Below are 24,698 nucleotides of genomic sequence, written 5' to 3'. Positions count from 1 at the left end.
ATGTGGCTTGAATATTATAATTGAAATACTTGTTTGGGAAACTTGCTGTCTATGATTTGCTGTCAGGAATTGCTCAATAATAACTCTTAACTTACTGACCAAAGCTACACAACTCTAAAAACAACCTCAATGTGTTAATGGATTTTACTGTAATTTACAATTCAGGTCTCTTGTAATGTGTTTCAAATCACCCTCAATAATACACTGCAAACAAGTTTTGCATTTGTAAAAAGAAGAATTTGTGAATAAAACCGAACAAAAGACCAGTGGTGATGTAACACACAGACTGTGAAAGACACAGTGCTTTGTGTAAAACTTTGTGCTCAAAGTTCCCACCCAGTGTGTGACACTGAAGTTAAAAGTAGAATTTTGAGCCTATTTTTACAGCTGAATCTAACTAGACAATGACAGTCCAATCAGAGGGCAGGTGTTTTTAAAAAAATTATATTCTGTTTATTACATTTAAGTTGTCGTCACCATGACGAATGCATCAGAAAACAACGTGGGTGTGATTATTAATATTTGGCTTGAATATTACAATTAAAATACTTGTTTGGAAACTTGCTGTCTTGGATTTGTTAAGGAACTTATTGTGACATAGTGATGGAGTAATGAGGAACTACCCGTAACAACTGTTTATCACTTCACTGAGCAAAGCTCTACAAATAGTAAACTACCAGTAAAACCACAACCATGTAAATGTAAGGTTTAACATAGCCTGCTTCATGCTGAGAGATGTGTATTAGTTAGCAGATGTTTTTAAAAACAACACTGTTGTTAGCTGTAGCTATATGTATATAGGCTCAAATTAGGGTCGAAATGATTTTGAGCTTGTAAAGTGATGTTCACAAATAATTCCAATGTTTGTAGTTGTAAATCAACCTTTGTAAACCTGCCAAATAAATCTGCATGAGAAATTCAAGTTTGTGTATATGTTTGTGTCAAAGAGATTTGTATTTGTTGAAAGTCTGACTCAAAACTGAACAAATGATCAGTGTTGAGGTTGAACAAAGACACTGTAAAAGAAGAAATGGATTTGTCAACATCTGTGTCACGATACAGAGCAGAAAACTGTAAAACTCTCATCAAAAGTTCCCACAGCGAGTGACACCAAAGTTACAAAGATCAAAATTTGTACTTGTTAGTGTCACACACTGGGAATGTTGCACACTGAGTTTTACATTTTTCTGCTCTTTATCTCTGTACAGACATCCACAAAAGCATTTCTTCTTTCCCTGTGTCTTTGTTTGACTTCACCACTGATCATTTGTTCAGTTTTGGTTCACACTGTCTCAACAAGTACAAATCTCTTTGCCACAAGCACAATTGTTTCACATACACAAACTTGAATTTCTCGTGCAGATTTATTTTACAGGTTAACAAAGGTTGACCTACAAACATTGGAATTATTTGTAAACATTACTTTACAAGCTCAAAATCATTTGTCAGGGGCTAAACTTTGAACTAGCTCTTAAGTGTGAACTGGCACAACACTGAGCATAGATTTATAGTAATTACTGTGAAAGCAAATCCCAATATATTTTATATGCATCACATGTGTCAATATCAGTGAAGTAAGGCTCAATGTCTTCCTTTTAACTTAAGTGTCAAGTTAGTTTGCAATGTGGGCAAAGAACATGTAACTTTACTTTTAAATGTCAGCTTTGGTGGCTGCACTAGAAAGGTGCAATGTGTAAGATCTGGCCAGAACTTTAGTTTTTAAAAAATGAATTAACACTATCAACAGTGTGTGAAGGAGCCACAGTGATGAAGTCATGACCAAGACCTCCATCTGTTGTATTTCAGAGTTATCTACTGAAATGAGCATGCTCACCAGCCAGCCCTGATCTGTCCCGTGTTGTAATACCACTCTCTGGCGCTAGATGCTGTGAGTCAGTGGAGCGTCTAGTCCGCCCTCAGTCCCACGAAGAAGAGCAGCTTCCTGCAGGTTAGAAACGCAAAGATGGCTAAAGCTCCCACAAAGCGATCTTCATCTGCATCCCGATGAACCGCTCCCGACAAGAAACCATGTTCGACGACAAATAAAAGAAGCAAAACACGAGTAAATCTCAATGTGGCTTCCCACTGCAAGAGACAGCTCCTGAGAGTAAAGAGATGCGGTTTGATGCCGAGCTGCAACTTTTCTTTTAGACTGGTGAGTAACTTCTAATGTTAGCTCTTTAGCGAAAAGTATCACTAGTACAATGAATGACAAACCGTACCGACAAACATTTCAATTGGCATAAATGTATGATATTGATGTTTGCAGACGTTTTCGTGGTTTAGTAGAATTGTGCCTGTTCCTGCCGGCTGCTGTACAGCTAGTTACGTCAGAAACTTTAGGCTTATTTTATAAAATTCTATCATTCACTTTTACAAGTCAGACACTTGTCTATACCACTGATTATATCAGACCCACAGTGTATACATGTTCATACTGCTGATTGATAATAATGAATATAACATATATTAATATAATACCGTGTTTATTTTTGCATATTCATATCCATCTTTACTATTTATTATACACACACAACAGACCTAACATGTTTGAATATAAAGAACTTGTATGATCTAAACAAATTTTCCTGTCACATGTTTGTCTGTATCAGAACCAGAATTCCAGTCCAGTCATCACCAGTGATGGACCAGCACCTGCTTTATCTTCTGCGTCTGGCCTCAGCAATCAACAACAACCACATTACAGTAACACCTTGGAGTATTAACCCTGCACAGAACAGATATTGTCTATACTGTGATCTTTTGCACATCCTGTTAAGCAGTTTTGTTAACACTTTTGTACATAGTTATAGTATTTTGTGTAGTATCTTTTTCATTGTTTTTTTTTTTTTGTTATATATTTTAACTGGATGGGGGTGAACAGGTGAAATGCTGCCCCCTATGGAGGTGCAGCAAGTAGCACAGTCTTACACATTACACATTTTTAAAACAGGTCTAGAGAGGATTTCTACTGATTTCAAACATGCCTCTACTATGTTTAACACCAACAGCTTAGTGTCAACATTTATTGGTCATCTGAGTCTATTCAAAAGTCCAGTGCTCTTCGTTATAATACAATTCAAAGTCTTGATGTGGTTTTGTGTTACTGGGGCCACTGATGCAATGCAGCTGGGTCAACATAGGTTCCCACCTGTCCCCAAGTGTCCGTCTGGGTGTTAAACCACTGGCTGGGAGTTTGGTTCTGCGTGATCTCCCCATCCTCTCCTTCATCACTGGATGCTGCCTCATCGTCCTCCTCTGAGCTGTTTTTTCCAGTGCTGTCTCCCCTCTGGCGAGATGGTACTTCCTCTGTCTTACTTGTGTGACAGCGACGGCAGACCCTCAGCTTCTTAGTGGGATGAATGTGGTCTATAACTTCTCGTGTCTTGGAGCATGAATTGCAGACCAAAAAGCCACATTTTCGGCAGTGGTGTCGACGGTTGGCTGCGGTGAACCTGCTGAAGCAGCGCATGCATTTGTAGGCGGCCGCGTCCGGGATCCAGGAGACAGCAAATGTGGAGCTAGGTTGGCAGCTGCCGCCCCTCAGCAGCCTGGACCGACAGTCTTCAATGTGATGCATCCAGGCTTGTTTCTCGTCGTATGAAGGGGCCGACACAAAAAAGGACTTGCGTGGTGTACGGATCAGCCACTGGTTCGTCAGGCGCTCACTATCCTGCAAGTCCTGCAGCTGGATGTCCTCTGAAATCACAGTGAAGATGGAATATTCATAACAATGCAAAAAAAGATATGGATACTCTGGCATAGTTGGCGAGCTTCTCCACCAAGCAAAAGTTATTCACAGCTAAAATGATAAACTTTTTCAGTCTCTTTAGCCCCCAACACTCAGATTTGTATGTTTTCCTAAATGGTTTTAGAAGATCTGCCTCTGAAACTGTTGCCACCCTACCAATACAATGAAGGCAAATGGAATTTGTGGTGCTCAAGCAATTAAACACTAGATTTAAAAAAATGCAAAAGTAACTGGCATTTCCAGAAATAACAATCTACAGATAACTATAGAGTTCTGATTAGCTACAGGAGAAGAAGATGAGTTGCTCACCTAGAGGGAATATCTTCTGGTTTTTGTGCCAGCGGCCGCTGAGAATGATGCTGCCGTACACCAGCACATCATTGAAGAGGAAGAAGACCTTTGGCTCGGCCTTCCGACGACCCTGCTTTAGCAGCTGACCCTCTCCCATCAGAACGCGACCCGGCGTGGACAGGAGCCGCCGTGATAGACCAAATGAACTCTCCAATGCCTGGATACGCTCACGGTTCTCCCTCTGAAATATTAGCTGGTCCATCGTGGTAGACATCTGTGACATGAATAAGGTGCCTAGAGCTGCAGCAGGAGGAATTTATAGGCCTTGTTTCCTTGTGATGTCATTGGACTTTCCAAGTTATAATGATGACGAACATGTTATACAGGAAATGAAATGACAGATCAACAGTTATTATGCACTTTTGAAGGAACATTTATTTAAGTACAATTTTGAGGAACTTGTACCTTTTTATTTGAGTATTGAAAGTTTATACCACTTTATACCTCAACTCTTAAACATTATAGAGGAAAACTTTTTATTCCACTACATGTATTTAACAGATAAAGTTACTAGTTTAATATTTAAATTATGAATTTTAGATAGTGATATTTGATGACTTGTTAAATTATATTATTCATCTGATTTTATTTGGAGATCAGTTTGAGTCTTTTGATACAATATGTGAATAAATGTAAACAGTAATATAAGATATAAGGAGCTCTCAGCCCCTTTTCATTTTGTTGGAGTAGCAGTTACAGTAATAAAAGGTTGTAAAAAAAAAAAAGTTGGAGGCCTCTGGCTTAAAGCATACAAGACGTTTTTATAGATTAAATGCTCAACTACATATAAAACAGTTAAAAGTAGCTTCAACTTCTTCAATAATAACATACGAATTATGCTTTCATCATTTGTTTTCTTACTAATACTTCTGTAATTTTAACATGTGTAACACTTTGAATGCAACACTGGTGCTTGTAATGGATAACTTTTATTGATTGTTATTGTTACTTTTACTAAATGAAATGACTGCACTTCATGTTGAACATGAAATTATGTAGAATAATTGTAGAAACTTTGACAACTTCCAAAATTCAATAAAAAAGTCAATAATTGACAATAGTATCAACTTTTCTGTGATTATTATCCATAATTTGTGTCCGTCTTCTATCTGTTTGATAGTTTTTTTTTTATGTTCAGTCTAGTAGGGAGTTTGTTGAGAACAGTATGTGCACAGTAAAATCAGTTTTAAAAAAAATAAGCTGGAGAATCATCAACCTGCTTCATGCTTCCAACTCATGTTAGTCCCTCAAACACAATGCCTGTCAAACATCCTCTGGTGTCTCTGTGGAATAATTGATAAGCCCCATTTATTCTAACAAAGCACAGGCACAACCTACATAAACCAACCACATATAAACAACATTCTTCCGATCATCAAAAGGGCGGGGGAAAGAGGTTTCTGCATTTTGAGGAAATGCGTTTCAAATTTGGGGAATTTCCTGAGATTAAAATCACAGCATATCTTTTTTTTTTTTTTTTTAAACAAAATTTAATTAAAGCTACTTAATTTGTATAATACTGAAGCTTAGTCAATTAAGTAGCCTATGGTACAAGTTTACTTAGCCTTTGTGAGACAAAGTATATTTTTACAAACCATCTCTAGAATAAACAGAAAATTTAAGGGAATAGTTTTGGTGTTTTGGGAAAATAAACTGAGAAAATTCACTTTCTGGCTGGATAAGATCTCACTCATACATAGACACAGATGGTCATGATTTGTTTTTCTTTGTCTCATTAGTTTTATTTATAGTTTTTCCATTTTGTCTGCAGGTCTTATCTCTCTCTCTGTTATTCTGTCACGTCACTGTTTCATGAATTGTAGGCGAGCAAGAGCAAAGAAAAGAAAACAAAATGATAAGGAACTAAAGAGCAGTTTCAGACTGGTCTGACTAGATACTCCAGTACTGCACACATCAACCTCAAAATAGCACAGAGCAGGATGGACTTTCATGGTCATTTCCCTTGTGTGTTTCCACAGACAGCACAGAGTATAAGGTGCTTTCCATCTTTTAATGAATGGATTACTGCCTCTTTTGAAAAACTTATTCAAATTGATCATAAAATGGTCCTTTAAAGTATATTATTACTGAGAACTGATCCATTACATTAGTAGAATGTAGGGCAAGGAGGGTTTAGTATCGATATAGTCGAGGTAAATGAAACGAGAGGACAGGAACAGTAGGGATGTTATGTGTGTGTACGGGGATGTACGTTTATTTTGTTTTGATTTTTTTTGTCATGTGATTTTTGAAAATATCTTGTCCAAGCCAGACTTAAGGCCTTCCTTAATTTGGCTTGGACAAGAGCATCTTACTCTCCAGTACATTACATTTGAATCTCGTCTAATAGACCTCGTCTTTATTCAGATAGAATCTTGTTGAATTTCTTCAACAAGTTCTCATTGTAGCACCATCTAGTGGTTAAATCAGAACAAACAAGCAGCAAAAGAAATTCCAGTATAATTTTCAACATGAAATAGTTGGTTAGAAAACCCTGTAAATCTTGTCCATGTGACGATAGTGTGTTTCAGTTATGAATTCAAAATGCTCCTTTTTCAAAAGCAGTGGACCGACATAGTCGCCTCGCTCTTCGTTAAGTTAGATCTTGCACTTTTCTGCCACAGGACATTTTAGCATGAACACAACCCCACAAGTATCACATCCCTCTGCACTGAAGGTCTGCCCCGATTAGGGATGCCTGAATTCTTCAATGCAGGTAGTGTTATTGCAATGCAGCACACAACCAACAAGGATAATTCAGTACTTCAGGACGACTTTTCAAATCTGAAGGGTTTCTGAACAAATATCTTTCATCAGTGTTTGAATATGTTGGATTTAATTTTGCCTGACAGGGGTGAGAAACTAGAAGTGAACACGTAAATCCATATAAGATAAAATAAGATCCTCTGATCTTAACTCAAAATCTTTGCCAGAGGAGAAAATTGTTGTTATTTAAAAATGATGCACTCCGGATTGGAACTGCATTGTGTAAATGATGGTGGCTGGTTAGCTCATAGTTGTATGTTCATGTTCAACAGGGACATCTAGTGGTCAAAACTTGTCTGCGCACCTCCTTCAGTAAGTGAATGTCGGTGTAATTCATCCATGTTCACAGATGGGGCCTTATAAAAGAGCACACAGCAGAATTTTATTCATCTTTATTTAATTTCATCACACTACTCTACAGGCTGAAAACGACAGGATTAGAGACAATTCTGTGGGTTGATGCAGGCAGGTTTATTCCTCTTACCCACATATCTGCTCACATCTTTATCCCCACATCTCTCTCTTTTACATTTCTGTAAAACGACATTGGGAAATGTTCCCTCATGCTTTTAATGCAAAGACAAAGTTGAGCTCAAAAGGTGATAATGCAAGTTAAAGAAAAGACAAGTTGTGATGAAGTTGTCGTGGTTCATGGCGTCTAATAGGGGATCGGTCCATAGTAGGCGGTGTAGGCGGCGATGATTCCATCCGTGTCCATCATGTTCTCACAAGCCAGGTTGGCCTCGCACACTTCTCTCAGGCTGAGCAGAGAGAGGAAACGGTTAGGACATGACCGGACTGTGCCGATCTGGTGCTGGTACGTGCGTGTGCCTATCCACTGCAGCTTATAGCTGACGTGAGAGCAGAAGATGTGTGAAATACCTCTCCAGCTGGTGCAGGGACAACTCTGCAGCAGCTCTCTTCTGTCTCACCACAGTGGACGCATGCTCCCTCTCCACAAACAAACCTGCACATCATGCACATTTAACATGAATATATAAATACAGAAGAAGCCTATCAATCTGGGCCTGCTGATAAAAGTTTTGTGGAATCCAAATGTTGCAAATACAATATGTATTCATAGAGTGAAATATATATTCAAATTGTGTTTGATATTATGATTTATTATTATTATTTATCTAAGAAGCGACTGAAAACTTCTGAAAAAGTCTCTTAGGGAATAATCCACTTTAATATTCATCTTTGAGTCAAATGTGTTGTGATTGATTTAATGAACAGAAGCAGGAAAAATGCACAAAACTGTCAAAATCCTAATGTTGAATCATGAGCTTACCTTCCTGAGCAGGTTGGTCACCGGCAGGCTGGGAGCCAGTGTCTGTCAAACATGAAGGGAAAAATACGAATAATAATAATGATTCATTTCATTTTATTTGATTATTTATAGTTGAGTATGTGTCACTCCTTCAAGTGATGCTTTTCACTACAAGTCAAATAAAGTTTGACTTGTGGTGTTCTGGAAGTTGAAATAATAATAATAATAATAATAATAATATAATAATAATATTAGACTGTTGTTTTAATAAAGAGCTTTTCTAACATACTAACATAGAGCATTCTGCTGTGTAGCTCTTACCTGAAGTCAGGCAGATGACAGCCAGGGAGCAGAGAAGCAGGATGGCCAAAGTCTTCATCTTTCAGCTTCTTTCTTCACCGTCTGCAGTATCAAGCAGCAAGTCAGACTGGAGACTTCGAGGGCTCTGTCACTCTCTTCTCTCCCTCTCTTTTCTCTTACACATATATACATAGATGCACACTGGGTTTATTTTTTAGATGCGGCCCTCACTGTGACGTGGATATGTGATTGGTTAGGGAATCATGTATCACACACCCACACAGACACGGAAATACACACGTCCACAAAAATCATGTATACAAAAACACATTTTGAAGATATATGCATGTTTGCACTCACTTACTCAAGTAAATGCACAGAGGAAGAATCTGGACTCTCTGCTTCCAAAAGGTGGGTATTTGTTTTAAAGCACAGGTGATGAGAAAAAAAAAACTAGCCAACAGGAAGTGTCCTCCATTGAAAATTATTTTGCACCTTGTTAAGGTGAGTGAAGCTGCAGCTGAGAAACCAGGATCATTGTTTGCAGCTCAGTTTCTTCTTTTGCACCTTAAAAAAGCAGTTTTTTCTTTAAAGATGAAAGTAAACTTGGGGGGAAAAAATGCGTAAACACTCAAAAGAGACACAGAATGATGTAACTTAGCTGCAAAATGAAATGACTCCATCACCAGACGACTCGCTTGCAGATTTTGTGATAACGATAAATCATTTGATGAAATGTTAGAGATGCAATGCCAGCTGGCAGCCTGGAGAGGTCAGAGTTTCAGCGCGTGCCCACACACTGTTACATTTGGGTCACAAAGTCCATGTGGCAGAGAAAACCATGTAATACAAAGTGAAACCACCGTCCCACATTATGTGACATGATTTTAATCCGAGGGTTTTCCCTTTTATTACACACCGCAGTGATTTCCTACATAAAGGAAAGAAGAGAGGTTTAGAAACAAACCAACTCAAGTGTTTGAAGATTTGTAGAAGGGTAATTTGAAATGTGGAAAGATATTTTTACCAAAGCAAGTGGGTGGTTTGCCAATAAAGCCTCATAGAGTGACTGAAACGTGTCATTTAATTTTAATTAAAACACAACTTTCCACAAGAAAAGTGTTTTTGAATGTTTGACCATGTTAAAAACATCTAATCCTTTTGCATTTTGTTGGTTTGTTAGAAAGAGAACATGTTGTACATCAGATTATATACAACAGATTACCATAGTTACATTTCCAAAACCAGTCCTTTGAACTTCCTTAATTTATGATATGAAAATGTCTTCCATAGATTTTCCCCTCTCTTGCTCTTCTTGTTGCTTTTTTTGACTGGATATTTAGACTCTGGTTCTGGTTCTGAAAGAATTATGAGCTGTAATTTCACTGTCTGGGTCAATCTTGGTGCCTTGTCTCGTCTCAAGGATCGACTTCAAGGATTCAACCTCAGGGCAATTTTAATTGTACACATTTGTGGCCTTGTGGCAACATAGGAAAACAAACATCCAATATGACTTTGTCTCTTTAGGCCTGTGCCATGTTACAGAGTGCTGACTTGTCTTTGTGTCTGTGACTGTCTGCAGCAGCGAGGATACTAACACACAGATGTGATGTGTGGTGCATTGCACAGATTCCTCCTGAGATTACAAGAAAACCAGATCTTGACTACACATATTTAAATCAGCGGCGTTCGTGTGCTTCCAGTAATAAAAGTACGTGTCCTTGTTCAACCCCTCAACAAGCCAGTGGTTGGAAGTACATGAATACATTTACTCACTGTACTTAAGTACAGTTGTGAATACTTGTAGTTTACTTGGATTTTTCCATTTCATGCCACCTTATACTTGTACTCCATTATATTTAAGAACCAAATAAAATACGGTTTACTCCACTAACGTCATTTAACTTTTGTTCTTCGCAGATTGTTTCTTTTAAAAAAACTGTTCAAATAACTAAAACTACAAAAACTAACTTTAGAGAAAAATCCAAACAATAAAGCAGATGTTTGTTTTTTTTTCTTTCCTCTCCCATGAATGATCTCACCACCCCTCAGATTTATCCCATGACCGTTTGGAGGGATCCAGCCTTGAGGTTGTGACCCACTGGACTGTTGCATCAGTATTAACAGTCTAATCAAGTCATATTCAACACATCAGTCACAGGAGACATTTTAAGATATGCAGCTGCAACAGCGACTTGTTGGTGAGTCATCTGCAAACCAATTTTCTGAATGAAGTCATACCTTAAATATTTCCACCTACCCGCTCTCACAAGTCTTTATGTTAACCTCCTACTTTAAAATAAATCAGAAAAATACATTTGTTTCACTTGTCTACACCTCCGACACTACTCTCGGTCTACCTGTTTAAACACATGCACAGTTACAATAAGCCGTGTCATCTTGAGTAGTCACAAAAACTGGACCAGTGCTATCATTTGTCACACATTGCAAACACTGGCACTGAATCCCAAATGCTCTCACATACCTTTTATGGCAAACAAATGTCATAAACAGGATTAAGACAAAACCCAGTGAAAGGGAATTTTATTTTTTCCAAAGCAATTGAAATAATCACTGACAGCAGTGCTGGCCTGGATAAGTAGGTGGATAAAGTAAGAAATGGTTAGTGGATAGTGAGCAAAACACTTCATTCAAGCAGATCACATGAAGCTCTTAAATGCTGGGAAGGTGTGATAATAGTGGATAAAAGTTATCCTGAGATTACACAAGAGATGGACCATGAATTTCTACATGGGTATAATGATAGGTTGTCATGAGATTTGAGCCACACTTGGGTACCTCAGTGTGTGTGTGTGTGTGTGTGTGTGTTTTTTTCAGGCCACAAAAACAGCCACATAAATTATACAAAAGTTGTGTCATGTGGAACGTAGAAATATGCGTTCATATCTAGATGAAGACTATGATAAATCTGTGTTCGACAGGCTGATACTTTGAGTTTAGTATCGACGAGCCACAGCTGGTCTCTGGGGTTGAGTCTGAGGAGTCTGGGAGCCAAAGTATCTCTGGTAGGCCTGCTGATAACCATGGTGATAGGCGTAGAAGCGGCAGGGAGAGTAGTCCTCGCAGGTCTCTGCACGCCTCTCTGCTGGAGACTTTAACGTCCTGGACACGAGGGAGTGGGGGGGGGGGGGGGGGGGNCACATAAATTATACAAAAGTTGTGTCATGTGGAACGTAGAAATATGCGTTCATATCTAGATGAAGACTATGATAAATCTGTGTTCGACAGGCTGATACTTTGAGTTTAGTATCGACGAGCCACAGCTGGTCTCTGGGGTTGAGTCTGAGGAGTCTGGGAGCCAAAGTATCTCTGGTAGGCCTGCTGATAACCATGGTGATAGGCGTAGAAGCGGCAGGGAGAGTAGTCCTCGCAGGTCTCTGCACGCCTCTCTGCTGGAGACTTTAACGTCCTGGACACGAGGGAGTGTGGGGGGGGGGGGGGGGGGGGGGGGGGGGGGCGCAGAGATAGTTAGAGGGAGAAGGAAGAGAATTGTAATCAGAAACAGATACTGGCTTGTGTCTTAGTTTTTTATTTTTTTATTTTTGCAATTGCATTTCCTGTGTGTTTGTGTCAATTCCAAGCATATGTAAATGTTCAATGTTCTAATCACACTTTGTCTTAATGATCTTAAAATATCATATGTTCTTCCCTGCTTCTGAGGATATGTGGTTCTCCGTATGCGCGAGATAAAGGGCGGGTTACGTGCCCTGCATGCATGTCTGTGGTCGTGTGTTTTACCTCATTAAGTTGTATTGGTTGAAGCCGAAGCCGTTCCCTCTGGGTGGGTTGTGTATGTGGCCCCTCTGTGGCGTGAAGAATGAGTTGGCACGGTTTGGAGGCACAAACAAATCTGCGACCAGAAAACTTTATTAGACAAAAATCCCTATTTTAATCATGCCAGGCGTGCTCTTCATGCAACTGATCTGGGTCAGGTGAAATAAAGGATGGGGGGTATGTTAGTGCAGGGTGAAAATGATGATTAAATACATTGTACTAGAGCAGGCTGTGTCATGTCTGTTAGAACTGCATGCATGTTTTTCCATGAACGAGAGACAACGTTTAATCACCTTCGATGGATTCTGTGCTTTCATGAGAGTCTACGGGAAAAACATGGAATCGGGTTAATCATCAACGATGAATCACTGTCTAATTCGGATGTATTTCAGGACATGAATAGATAACGACTGCTGAATGATAGCAAAGTGAAGATGTCAGGGAGGATCTGTACCGTAGCAGACGCAAAGAGAGACCGCTGCACACAGTGCCAGAAACTGAAGGAGGCTCCTCATCCTGGGGCTTGTTTATCTGCCTGCCTGCTGGGGGAGAGGAGAAAGGTGTTTTCAGTGAGTCATGTCAGCACCAAAAATAATAGTTAGATAGAAAAAGAGGGAGAAAAAGGAGAGAAAAAGGAAAGAGGGGGAGAGAGAGAAATTGGCTCAGATGTTGAATCTGTGGGTAAACAGGAAAGAACCACAGGCAGGGATAGATGGCTGAAAGTCTCTATGTCTGTGCTCGTGGTTTCGTACATGCAGTCACATAAACACCCGATACACACTATCCTATAGATATACATCTGTAGGTGCCTGAAGGTTGCTGCAGGATTTCTGTACAAACCAAAGTTATATTCATGAGTCCAGACACTGAGATAAACAAGTGTCCGAAAGGTCTTTTCTGTGCACGGGACTGAAGTCGGGTCAGCCGGTTCACAAACACCATTCAGCAGCTGGAACCTCTGTGTGCAGGAGAGAAGAGCTGTCTAGCTGCCAACTAATGGAGGCCAAATACACTTAATGCAGGGAGATAGAATGTAATTATAAAGATGGAGGATTTCTATATGACTCAACATACACAGTCATAGTGCGCATGTGTACATACGGCACACACACGTGTACGCACATGCCCTCAATCTCATGCATAAGTGACCTACGGTAAGGTGTGCAACACCTGTACAAACAGCGAGGCCAGATGTCTGTACACACACACACACACACACACACACACACACACACTGTATTTGCATGCCTGCAGTGCAGACAAGCCTTCATCCTCATCCTCTCATCTTCTGTTTGTGGGATTTGGACAGAACTCCTTCTCACCGTCAATGGCAGCTTTCATTATACATAAACACACACACAAGTCAGTGACATGCTCACACACACACACACACACACACACACGGAGCACTCTCAACATCATGCCCCTCGGGCATTTCTTTGGCTTCAGTCAAACCCAGACTTGCAGCGGGCACAGAGACAGCAAGCCTGGGGCCCAAAGTTCAAAAAGAAACTTCCAAAGACTGGCAAGCACAGCTAGACAAGTGTGTGTGTGTGTGTGTGTGTGTGTGTGTGTGTGTGTGTGTGTGTGTGTGTGTGTCAGGTGCTGACAACAGTGTCTACAGAGTTTTATGCCCATCTGAGTCTTTGTAGGGGTCCTGGTGGGTTCATAGCTTTCCTCCTGGAGACAGAATGTGCCCACCTCACTGGAAAAAAAACCCCTGGCATGATGCTGACGGTGCACAGAGCCAAACCAAGGCTACATACTAAATACTCTTTACACGCACAGTATGCATAAACTATAGGCCTACTGTACTTTTAGGATGGCAGCATTATATTAAAACATTTTAAACATGCATCTTCAACATCACAGAATAAAGAAAATGAGCAGTTTCAGTTCACATAGTTTAGATATTTTAAAGTATAAAATATGTAAACTACTTCTACTTTCCATTGGTTTTAAAGGTTAATTTGCTTTAATGTACTTACCGTGAAAGATATTGATGGAGAAAGAAGTCTTAGAAAAATAATCTGTGTATTTTCTCCCGAGGAATATTTCCTAATTCCTGACAGCAAGCCTTTTATACTCACCTCTTTTCCCCCCACCCTTTCATTTTCAACCCACCGACGTCTCGCCCACCCCCACATCCTCCTCCCCTTAGCCCTCGCCCTCTCTCCTCCCTCCTCCTTCTATCAGTCCTCTTTTCCACCATTTAATCAGACTGTGGGTATTAGCTCACTCTCTCCCCAACTCCCACGCCTGCACCGAAAAGTACAGTACTGAAGGTGACGGAGAGGCGAGGATCAGGGGAGAAAAACAAGCAGGGTGTAAACAGAGAGACAGAGAGGAAGGTGAGGGAAGGCTGGCACATCTAACCTGCCTCATAGCAGCTACATGATAATATTTGCTACTGTTTGCCAGCGTGATATGAAAAGAACAGCCACTATACAGACACAGTATGGACTCTCTCCACCTTTTGGCCCCTCCTGTGGGGGGGGGGCGACCATGTTCTGCAGTAATCAATGCTTTGATGATTTAGCATTTATAAGCACATAAACATTTGATGAATATAATAATGTAATTTTAACTCCTCCTGTGGACACCTGTACGCGGAGGCTGCTGTTGGAGCAAGATAAGGAATTACAATAAAGTCCAGCACAATCATAATAATGTAGAATCATCTTCATAGGAGAAGTTCTAAATGACAAATCTTTTTTCTTTTTTAGCTGTACATTTAAAACAAAAAAAGAAGAAAAGTTGCGTCCTTATGTATTTTACGACATTATAGTGTTTTATAAATCAGCGAGGCATCATGTTGGGATACCACACTGACCATGTCTTTAAAGGGAGAGAGATTTTGGGCAAAATTTGGGAAAATCGCCCTTTAATTTTGGAAGCTGTGGTCTGACATTCTGTAGGTCAGGAACTGTGTGTTTCAGTGTAAAAACAACTATTGCAAGTCCCATGCATTACTGCCGGTATGCTAGCAACTTAACATTAAAATCTCTGCACTGTAAAACATCACACAGGAATTTAGTGGAATCCCCTAATGTTTGCTTGTCATCGTAACATGATTATAGTTTTACATATTTTGTATTAAAATTTCTAGTTTTTCTTCTCAGACCATTTCAGAACATGAGCTGAATGAAAGTGTTCACTTGACCTAACTGGAGAAACATGATTAATGTTAACAGACTTCCCAGCATGCATTGTTTCCAGAGACCCTCCATTATTGTAGTTTTGGAGAAAACAAATGCTGAAACCTGCCGTTTGTCTCTAATACATGTTAAGATAAGTCAGGGTTGTTACTATGAATGTCAGTTTCAAGTTCTGTGATATTAACTCAGTTTGTTTTATATTACGTCGTTACTCGTAAGACAAACAAATTAAGTTCAGTGAAATCACATTTTTAAGTTGAACCAGGTTAAAACGTGTGACATTTGCTGAGAACACATAACTTTGTTTTAAATTCAAGTAACTGCAGAAATGCTCACGAGTATAAATGTACTCATGCTCTTCATCTAGCAAGTGTCCATTGATGTAAATGTAATAGTTAACACAGAACAACATCCATCTGTTGAAGATCTGAGAGTTATGTAACACCATATCACATCTGGCTCACGCTCTGTGAGTGGCTGTGTGAGAGCAGACCCTCGCCAACAGTCAACAAACCTGAATAGCAGGACAGTCTTTGCCAGGAATCAGTGGGACTCAGACAGGAAGATAAACATCAAGACAGACATAAAGATGGAGATAAACCCTGCCGACAGATAGTAAGGGAGGGAGGTGGGGGAATTCAGGATTCAGAGGAGAGAGAGAGGGAGATGGAGTCAGATGGAGGAGAAAGAGAGAGAGAGAAAAAGCATATGTTGTTGCGGTCTTGGATGTATTTGGCACTGGGGCTGCAGACGTATTCAGTGATGTGGTTGTATTAGGCTGTTCGCTCTGAACCACTGAACAGCGGTTTGGTTCTCTAATGCAGATATTAAATGTCCATCTCCGCAGGCATATACCAGCACAGAGGAGGGAAGGAAAGACAGATGAGAGGGATTGTTTTCTTCTGGATCTTAAAGAGATTCACACTGATGAAGGGGAATTATTTGTTCCTAAACTTAGAGACAGACATTAGCGGAGAGAGGCAAAGAGAGGTGAATGAGAGAAGGTGGAGAGGGTGATTGCATGGAAAAAACGGTTAATGCAGTGTTTTTTTTTTTTTGTCCTTCTCCTCCCAATGTTCTTATTCTCTTTGTTTTTATTTGTGCTCTCTCTCTCTCTGCACGTTTCTGAAGTCATATGTCTGCTGTTCTCCTCATGTGCATTTACCTCCAAGCTAGTTCAGTACTTTTCCTTTTTCTCAGTCCCTCTTCTGCAGTGAATGTCCTGTGCTGGCCGGTCACCTCCTCAACCTTCCCACTCTTCCCGTTAGCTCTTGAGAAATGTTGTGAATGCACCACTGAGAGCCAGAATCATGTTTTTTTTGTAACCGCTGAAGCGTCCCAAAGGCCCAGATAAACGATAAATGAAAAACAGAGGGAAGTGGAAAACAGGATGGGAGTCGCTCGGCGGGGCTGCGGGTGATGGTCGTGACTAACAAGGCACACCTGTGCAGTACATCTGCGTTAATTTGGTGATAGCATCGACTAAAGGTCAGCAGGTAGGAGGAAGAGACAGACCTTGGAGGGAGGAAATTTACTGGATCAGATTCTAGTGAGGCTGTACATGTGATAGCAAGAGAAGAAGAATTGGAAGTGGAGTGGAAGGAAAGAATGAACATTTGGCAGGAGAAAACAAGAAAATTAATGCAGAAGCAAAAAAAAAAAAAGAAACAGAAAAGAAAAAGAAAGTGAAGTAATGAGCATGGATTGCATAATGACCACAAATGTGTAAACTATCCCAATAATGTCTGCAAAAACACATATTCTGACCTGTTTGGGCAGGTTTGTAATCTGTCAGCGGTTGAGCAGGTGTACCTCAGGCTGCTCTGTGGCTCTGTGGACACCAACACGGACAAACACTAATCCAACAACAACTCCTAAAAAAAGTTTGGCCCTTACCCGGCAAAACCCAGATATTTTTTCCTGCTCTTTTTATGGCTTATTTTCTTAATGGTCATTGCTGTGATTCACTTTTAAATTCTATTTGAGAGTAGTAGACACATTAAGGAGTGAGTGACTCAGATAGAGTCGGTGAAAACATCATGCAATGTAAGCTCATTCCTTGGCTCTGTCAGTCCGTGGGATGGAGGGGGATCCGGCCAGACTGGATGAAGGACGGACATTACTCAGGACAGTCCCCCTTCTTTGAGCCTCTGATGGTTCTGTTGTCCTGCGGCTGTGAATTTTGCCATATAAACGTCACCAAAACTTTGTGTAGATTTATGGGTTTTGTATAACACTGGCATACTGTAAGTCGCATGGATCTTCAGGTTTTTTTTTTGTTGTTAAAATCAAAGTCTGTGGGATTTCTTACACATATAAACATTAGTTTATCTTCTTTTTTGGAAAGACAATTTCAGTGAAAAGCAACAGGAAATCTTCTGTGTCAGTTGTTTAGCTCCCGCCTTCTCTACCAGTCATCATCACCTATTAACACAGTCCAGGATACACAGACAGTGCACTGTATGTGGTGAACATGGATCATGAACCACTTGTTTTTATCAGGCCTAACATCACCTCTCCACCCTCCCAGCCTACCACACACTTTGTGGTGCAGCTAATTAGAAACACAGAGAACAAAAAGGTAATTCATAAAACATTTACCAAATGTCATTGACATAGCAGCCCTCACGTAGAAGTGAGGAAACTTAAAGCACCAATTAAGAAAAATAAAACATCAGTGGAAAAGGTGAAGGAACAAATAAGTCTCCTTGTTCAGTTCAAACTGAGCTCTTGAACTTTGAGTTACGGGACTGCACGGAGGTTAGTTCTGAAGTTTTTCTTGAAGAAAAGCTGCACAGGTCTAAAAGAATAGTTTGACATTTTGGGAAATACATTAAATTCACTTTTTTGCCAAGAGTTCTGTGATAAGTTTGATACCGCTCTCATGTCTGTATGGTAAATATGAAGCTGGACCACAGCAGCCAATTAGGGACTGTATGAAAATTATTAAGGAGGGGAGGGGAGGCTAAACCTTACATTTCAAATGTACCATCCCCTTGACGTACAAGACAAAACAAAACAAGCCAACAACAACTAAACTAAATCTACGATACCTCCCCCAGTTTACAATTTTGTGCAGTAACTTAGCTTAGTTTAGCATCAATACCGCTAACAGGGGCAAACGGCTAGCCTGGCTCTGTAATCCACCTACCAGCATCTTTAAAGCTCACCAATTTAACATGTATGTTTAGAATCTGGAGCGCTCACTTACGAAGAACTGAAGGTGTTGATGTACTTGTGGGAGATAGTGATGAAAAACTACATCTTTAGGCTTCAATAAAAACACTATTATGTGGAAAAAAAAGTTGTATCTCTTTTGATCTACTTTTTTTTTAAGAAAAGCTGAAGTGTAAAAACAACAATTTGCTGTTTTATGGGAGTTTTATGCCGGACTGGGTCTTGGCCAGGTCCAGTACCTTCCTAGAGTCTCTACTAAGCAGATGTTCTTTCATCTGGACAGAGACAGACTGGCTGTTTCCCCCTGTTCCCAGTCTTTATGCAAAGCTAAGATAAATGACTGCTATAGCTGCTGCTTCAAATTTACCGTACTGTACCAAGACTCTCGACAGGGGAAAAAAAAACACATTTCCTAAAATGTCAGACCACACTGATTGACACTAAGTTATATAATCCCTGCTGTTTTACGATTGAGTAGAAATATGTTTGGATAAGTAAATCTTCTGGATGAATCAATGTTTAGAAGTAGAGTTCAGATCTTAAACCACAAATGACTCATAATATTTATAAACTCTTATCATCCAGAAATATCATTGTCTCCAAACTCTGCAAAGATTGTGTTCCACGTGTCGTTCCAAGAGAAATCCTCATGTTTGCAGAGAAGCTGTCAAGATGACTGGTGGAGGGGATCAGAGAGAAATCTGTCTGAACGCTGTCAAAGAAAATGCCTCGTGTCTCACTTCTTTCCCTCCATCTACTATAATCTTTCTCTTCTGCAGACTAACCTGTTATTACGTGGAGATCACATAAGCGCATATAATTCAAATTAGGTAATAGTTTGTCTCAATACGGGAGCACAGCATCAGGTTGAGTCTTGCATAATTTTGGGTTTAATCTTCAGTGAGGGGTAGGTTTCTTCGTCTGCTCACAGCCCACACAGCAAACACACAAATAAACTTTCATGCATGCATAGTTTTCTCTTTGTGTGTCTTGGAAATGTCTGTTGTTTGTCTTTTCATTTTGTTATTTTTTTGTGCATCTATCTAAGAGTCTTGATGTAATCCTGCACTGATCAGCACTTGGCTTGTGTGTGAGGAAGGAAGTGCTTGGCTTGGCTTTGGCATGTGAGCTGCTAAACTTTAAACAGACTAAATCATGTAAGTATGTCTTCAGTTTGTTAATAATCGGGGTTAATTCAGGAGAATTGCTGCATGTTTATGTGCATGAGAGATTAAGTGTGTGGGGTTGTTTGTGTGTGTGTGTGTGTGTGTGTGTGTGTGTGTGTATGTGTACATGTTTCTGATGCTGCATAGCTGAGTATAATCTGCTTTTGATGACTCTTCTGATGTGCCAACTCTAACAAACTGACCTGCAGGGCATGCGACCATCACCCACCTACCCCTGTCAGGAATCTCTCACACACACACACACACACACACACACACACACACACACACACACACACACACACACACACACACTGTATCAGATAGCATTGGCAAACAGACAACACAAACAAGCGATAACAGGCAGCGGCACGTTTTTAAAAAGCCATTGAGTGCAATAATATCAAAGAACAAGATGAACAGGCTTTGCCCTGTGCAATCTGCTGTGGGTGAATTTCCACAACCAAGATCCCGACGACAATTGTTATGCATGACCACAGAGATAGTAACTGCAACAATTTGCTCATCTATAAATAAAAACCACCCATGAACCTTCTCTCTTTTATTCTTTCTGTCTCTTTTCCTCACCTTCCTCACCATCTCCGTGCAATTTCAGTCTCTCTTTCCTCTTCCCTTCCATTTTTTCCCTCCATCTCTCAACCCTCCCTTTTTTTTAAAAACAAGACGGTGCCATTCTCCACTGTTGTTCTGCATCTTTTCCTCTTGGCTATGTATTCCTGCTAATTATCCAAAGCCAAGGTCCAAAGCCTTGGACTCTACATCAGCTCTTTTTGGTATTCTAAACTTAAACTTTATAGCTGGATTCAAGCTGACTGTGGACAACCAATCAAAGTATACAAATGTGTACATATGGATGCACACTCTATGGATATTTGTTTTCTTATATGGCTTTAGTTATTTGTGGGAGCCTTAGTTTGAACGTGTAGTCATATTAGCATTTAAAACAGTGACATTTAGTGGTGAAATCAATTCATTCCAATGCAAAAGCCTCGATTTTTGGATTCATTCACAGGCACGGTAAATCTACAAAATTTTTGTTGTGTTGAGTTCAACTTCGATGATCTTTAACTCACAAATTTATGGCTTCGACCAATACCAAGATGTCTTCATGATGTGGCCCTTTGAGGGAATGGAGAGCAGGAGAATCCAAAATGGAGGACGCTATCGTAGCTTTTTAGCTCCGTGAAGGAGTAATTATTTTTCACAGGTTGTAAATACAACAGGAGTTGATGGTGAGCAACGCGATCAAGCTCGGATATCTTAATTTTCCCTCTAGGATAACTTTTCCTCAGTCATTTATTTTCTGTGTTAGCCAGCATCTCTTGCTGCAAGCAGCGGCATGCCGGTCTGCGGCGCGTCTTGAGCTGTGTGGGTGTCATAAAAATTTGAACTCCTGAAGCAACTTTATGACGCCGTTCTGCAGTAACCAATCAGAACGTAGAAGTGCTCCGCTGTAGAACATACTAGAGAACACGACTATGTAATCTTTTGTTTCCATCAATCACGTTTTAGTACAATGGAGAGGAGATACTGATGATTGCGGTGACGGGTTTCTCCATCCTTTACGACCCCCATGCTTACAGGGACTTAAATAAAAAAGCAATGCATGGACAAAGGTGTCTGACATTGTAGATGTTCCAGGTGACTTGGTGAAGTGTAGTCTAGAATATATTTTGTGAAAATAGGAGGGAATTATATGCTAACTAGCACCACAGGATGCAAAACAGCATTCTGAACAAAATTGTTAGCTGTCTTTCATCTATTTCATCTACATCATCTATGTTAGAGTAGCCAAGAACTTCAACAACATCCTTTCCCAGGCAGCCAGAGTGATTTGTTCCACTGCAAATTTCAGTGTGAATATACAGTTAGTGCTTCCATACTAAAGGCAGCTCTGTGTCCTAAGCCACTTATAATTTTGTTATTTTCTGTCACATCCTCACTCTACTTTGTGTTTGATCTCTTTCTCCTCTGCTTCTCAAATTTCATCTCGTCATCCACATTTAGTGGTCTGTTTTAGTTTTCTTCCTTTACCTTCATTGTTTCTCGCCACGTCTTCATACTCTATTCTCTCAATATATTGATGTGACAATGACTTCCATCTCATCTCGTCTCTTTTGCCTTCTCTTTATCTGTCTTTTTTTTCTGTCAGCCCACTGCTCTATCTTTTCTCTCTCTTTGTGGTTGTCAAAAGCGGTCAGTATAATCACATGTATGCAGCCACTAACACAACAAGCCAAGCAGTGAGCCAACACATCGTCTGTAACAGACTGGTGACACGCAGGCAGGCTAGTGGCGCAGAGTGACGGGGAGCAACAAGGCCCGACGGTTGCACCCAACAACCCCTTCAGCTTCTTTCAGACTCACATTCTCTCAGCTGTCATTTTATTTTAGGGTAGCAAACTCTCTCAGAAAAAAGGTACAACCTTGTCAGAAGATCTGTGTCCCCGAATGACCAAGGCGGGACATGTAATGATAGACATATCTTTCTGTAATGGTGAGTATTGGGTACCTCATTCTTTAGAGATAAACAACTTTAATGAAAACACAAACAGTACATGCAAAGAGACTGTGAAGTTCCCAAAGAGGTGAGTTCAAAGTAGGCATACCTTGTGTGCTTGGCTTGGGCGCCCCCAAGGATTTTGGGCCCCATGAAAAGATGCCACATCGGGCCCCACCACCCAAGATAGGATAAGATATGCCTTTCTATACTGTGACTTTTATATGCCTTACTTGTAAGATTTTTGTATGATCTGAACACACAAGGCAGAACACAGAGTAATGGTGAAAACAAGTCTTTTATTGCACTTTTAGTTCTTGGTGTGGAATGTGGATAATGGCGGAGATAGATTGATAGACAGGAATCCACAGAGCTGAGCAGGCAAACAAAATCCAAGATGACAAGACAAGACAGGAGCCAAGCGTGGGCGGTCCTTTGTACTGGAGCAGGTTGAGGAGATTGTATGATGAGAAGCAGGTGAGTAATGGGAAGACCGGAGGGAGCAGGAACCAGGAAGCCCACGACGCTGACACACACACACACACACACACACACACACACACACACACACACACACTTTTACAGACGCAGATACAAAGTGGGGACAAACAGACACAGGAGTGAGGGGAAAACAGCTGACCACAAGAGGGAAAGAAAAGGAACATAAGATCCTAATCCTAACATTAGTATATTATGACTTTTTATGCCTTACTGTACTATGATGTTTTTATGCCTTACAATGCTTTACTATACTTTGATGTTTTTAATCGTCACTTTGCTACATTGTTTTTTACTACTTTTTGTGACTTACTGTTTTATAAATTACTATGCTATGTCGTTTTTATGACTTTTTATGCCTTACTATACTATGTCGATTGGATTACTTTTTATGCCTATCTATAATATGACGTTGAAATGCCTTACTATACTGTGATATTTTTATGACTTATAATACCTTAGTATAGTATTATGATTTTATAACTTACTATGCTATGACTTTTTTGACTTTTTATGCCTCACTATACTATGTCATTTTTATGATTTTTATTTCTTACTATACTATGTCATTTTATGACTTTTTATGCCTTACTATACTATGACTTTTTTATGACGTTTTATGCCTTATAATACTGTGTCTTTTTTAATGATTTTTTAATGCCTTAATATACTATGTCATTTTTATGACTTTTTATGCCATACTATACTATGACGTTTTATGACTTTTTATGACTTTGTATTTTTATGACTTTTTATACCTAACTATACTATGACATTTTATGACTTTTTGTGCCTTACCATACTATGAAGTTTCTATCATTTTTTATGCCTTTCTATAATATGACCTTTTTATAACTTTTTAATTTTTATCATACTATGTCGTTTTTAAGACTTTTTATGCCTCACTATACTATCTCGTTTTTATGACTTTTTATTTCTTACTATACCATGACTTTTTTATGACTTTTTATGACATACTATGCTATGACTTTTTTATGACTTTGTATGACTTTGTATTTTTATGACTTTTTATACCTAAATATACTATGACATTTTTATGACTTTTTATGCCTTACCATACTATGTCGATTGTATTACTTTTTATGCCTATCTATAATATGACGTTGAAAGGCCTTACTATACTATGATATTTTTATGACTTATAATACCTTAGTATAGTATTATGATTTTATAACTTACTATGCTATGACTTTTTTGACTTTTTATGCCTCACTATACTATGTCATTTTTATGATTTTTATTTCTTACTATACTATGTCATTTTATGACTTATTATGACTTTGTATTTTTATGCCTTTTTATACCTAACTATACTATGACATTTTTATGACTTTTTATGCCTTACTATAGTATGACTTTTTTAATGACTTTTTATGCCTTACTATACATTGTTGTTTTTATGATTTTTTATGTCTTTCTATCCTATGACATTTTTATAACTTTTTAATTTTTATCATACTGACGTTTTTTAAGACTTTTTATGCCTTACTATACTATGACTTTTTTATGACTTTTTATGCAATACTATATCATGACTTTTTTATGACTTTTTATGCCATACTATAACATGACGTTTTATGACTTTTTATGCCTTACGATACAATGTTGTTTTTATGATTTTTTATGCCTTTCTATACTATGACATTTTTATAACTTTTTAATTTTTATCATAAAATGACTTTTTTAATGACTTTTTATGCCTTACTATACTGTGTCTTTTTTAATGATTTTTTTATGCCTTAATATACTATGTCGTTTTTATGACTTTTAATGCCTTGCTATACTGTGACATATTTAATGTCTTTTCACGCATTACTATACTATGACTTTTTATACCTAACTATACTATGACATTTTATGACATTTTATGCCTTACTATACTATGCCATCTTTATGGCTCATATTGCCTTACTATACTATG

At 39.2% G+C, this 24,698-nt stretch overlaps 3 protein-coding genes across 4 annotated transcripts; all 3 read right to left on the bottom strand.

The window, feature by feature from the left end:
* Positions 1-2,879: 2,879 nt before the first annotated feature.
* On the bottom strand, positions 2,880-4,315 carry LOC111223754 (pleckstrin homology domain-containing family F member 2-like). Its single transcript, XM_022748015.1, has 2 exons — positions 4,061-4,315; positions 2,880-3,699 (listed from the first exon to the last, which is right to left on the bottom strand). The coding sequence occupies exons 1-2, from the start codon at positions 4,302-4,304 to the stop codon at positions 3,104-3,106; spliced, it is 840 nt and encodes a 279-aa protein (XP_022603736.1). The 5' UTR covers positions 4,305-4,315; the 3' UTR covers positions 2,880-3,103.
* Positions 4,316-7,245: 2,930 nt separating this feature from the next.
* Positions 7,246-8,600, bottom strand: bglap (bone gamma-carboxyglutamate protein). The gene is made up of 4 exons (XM_022748016.1): positions 8,463-8,600; positions 8,163-8,204; positions 7,751-7,835; positions 7,246-7,629 (listed from the first exon to the last, which is right to left on the bottom strand). The coding sequence occupies exons 1-4, from the start codon at positions 8,518-8,520 to the stop codon at positions 7,527-7,529; spliced, it is 288 nt and encodes a 95-aa protein (XP_022603737.1). The 5' UTR covers positions 8,521-8,600; the 3' UTR covers positions 7,246-7,526.
* Positions 8,601-11,606: 3,006 nt separating this feature from the next.
* Positions 11,607-14,312, bottom strand: mgp (matrix Gla protein). 2 transcript variants are annotated; one of them, XM_022748026.1, is made up of 5 exons: positions 14,225-14,312; positions 12,691-12,775; positions 12,530-12,559; positions 12,201-12,312; positions 11,607-11,871 (listed from the first exon to the last, which is right to left on the bottom strand). In XM_022748026.1, exons 2-5 carry the CDS (start codon positions 12,749-12,751, stop codon positions 11,706-11,708), a joined length of 369 nt encoding a protein of 122 aa, XP_022603747.1. In that variant the 5' UTR covers positions 12,752-12,775; positions 14,225-14,312; the 3' UTR covers positions 11,607-11,705. The 2 variants fall into 2 exon arrangements, with proteins under 2 accessions (XP_022603747.1, XP_022603748.1); XM_022748027.1 differs by having other exon boundaries at positions 12,691-12,778; positions 14,225-14,304.
* Between the last annotated feature and the right edge of the window lie 10,386 nt (positions 14,313-24,698).

This window comes from Seriola dumerili, unplaced genomic scaffold (assembly GCF_002260705.1).
Source record: "Seriola dumerili isolate Sdu_G_001 unplaced genomic scaffold, Sdu_1.0 BDQW01000113.1, whole genome shotgun sequence".
Taxonomy (NCBI): Eukaryota; Metazoa; Chordata; class Actinopteri; order Carangiformes; family Carangidae; genus Seriola; species Seriola dumerili.
The sequence above is the reverse complement of the archived record's forward strand: the minus strand, read 5'-3'. Positions and strand labels throughout refer to the sequence as shown.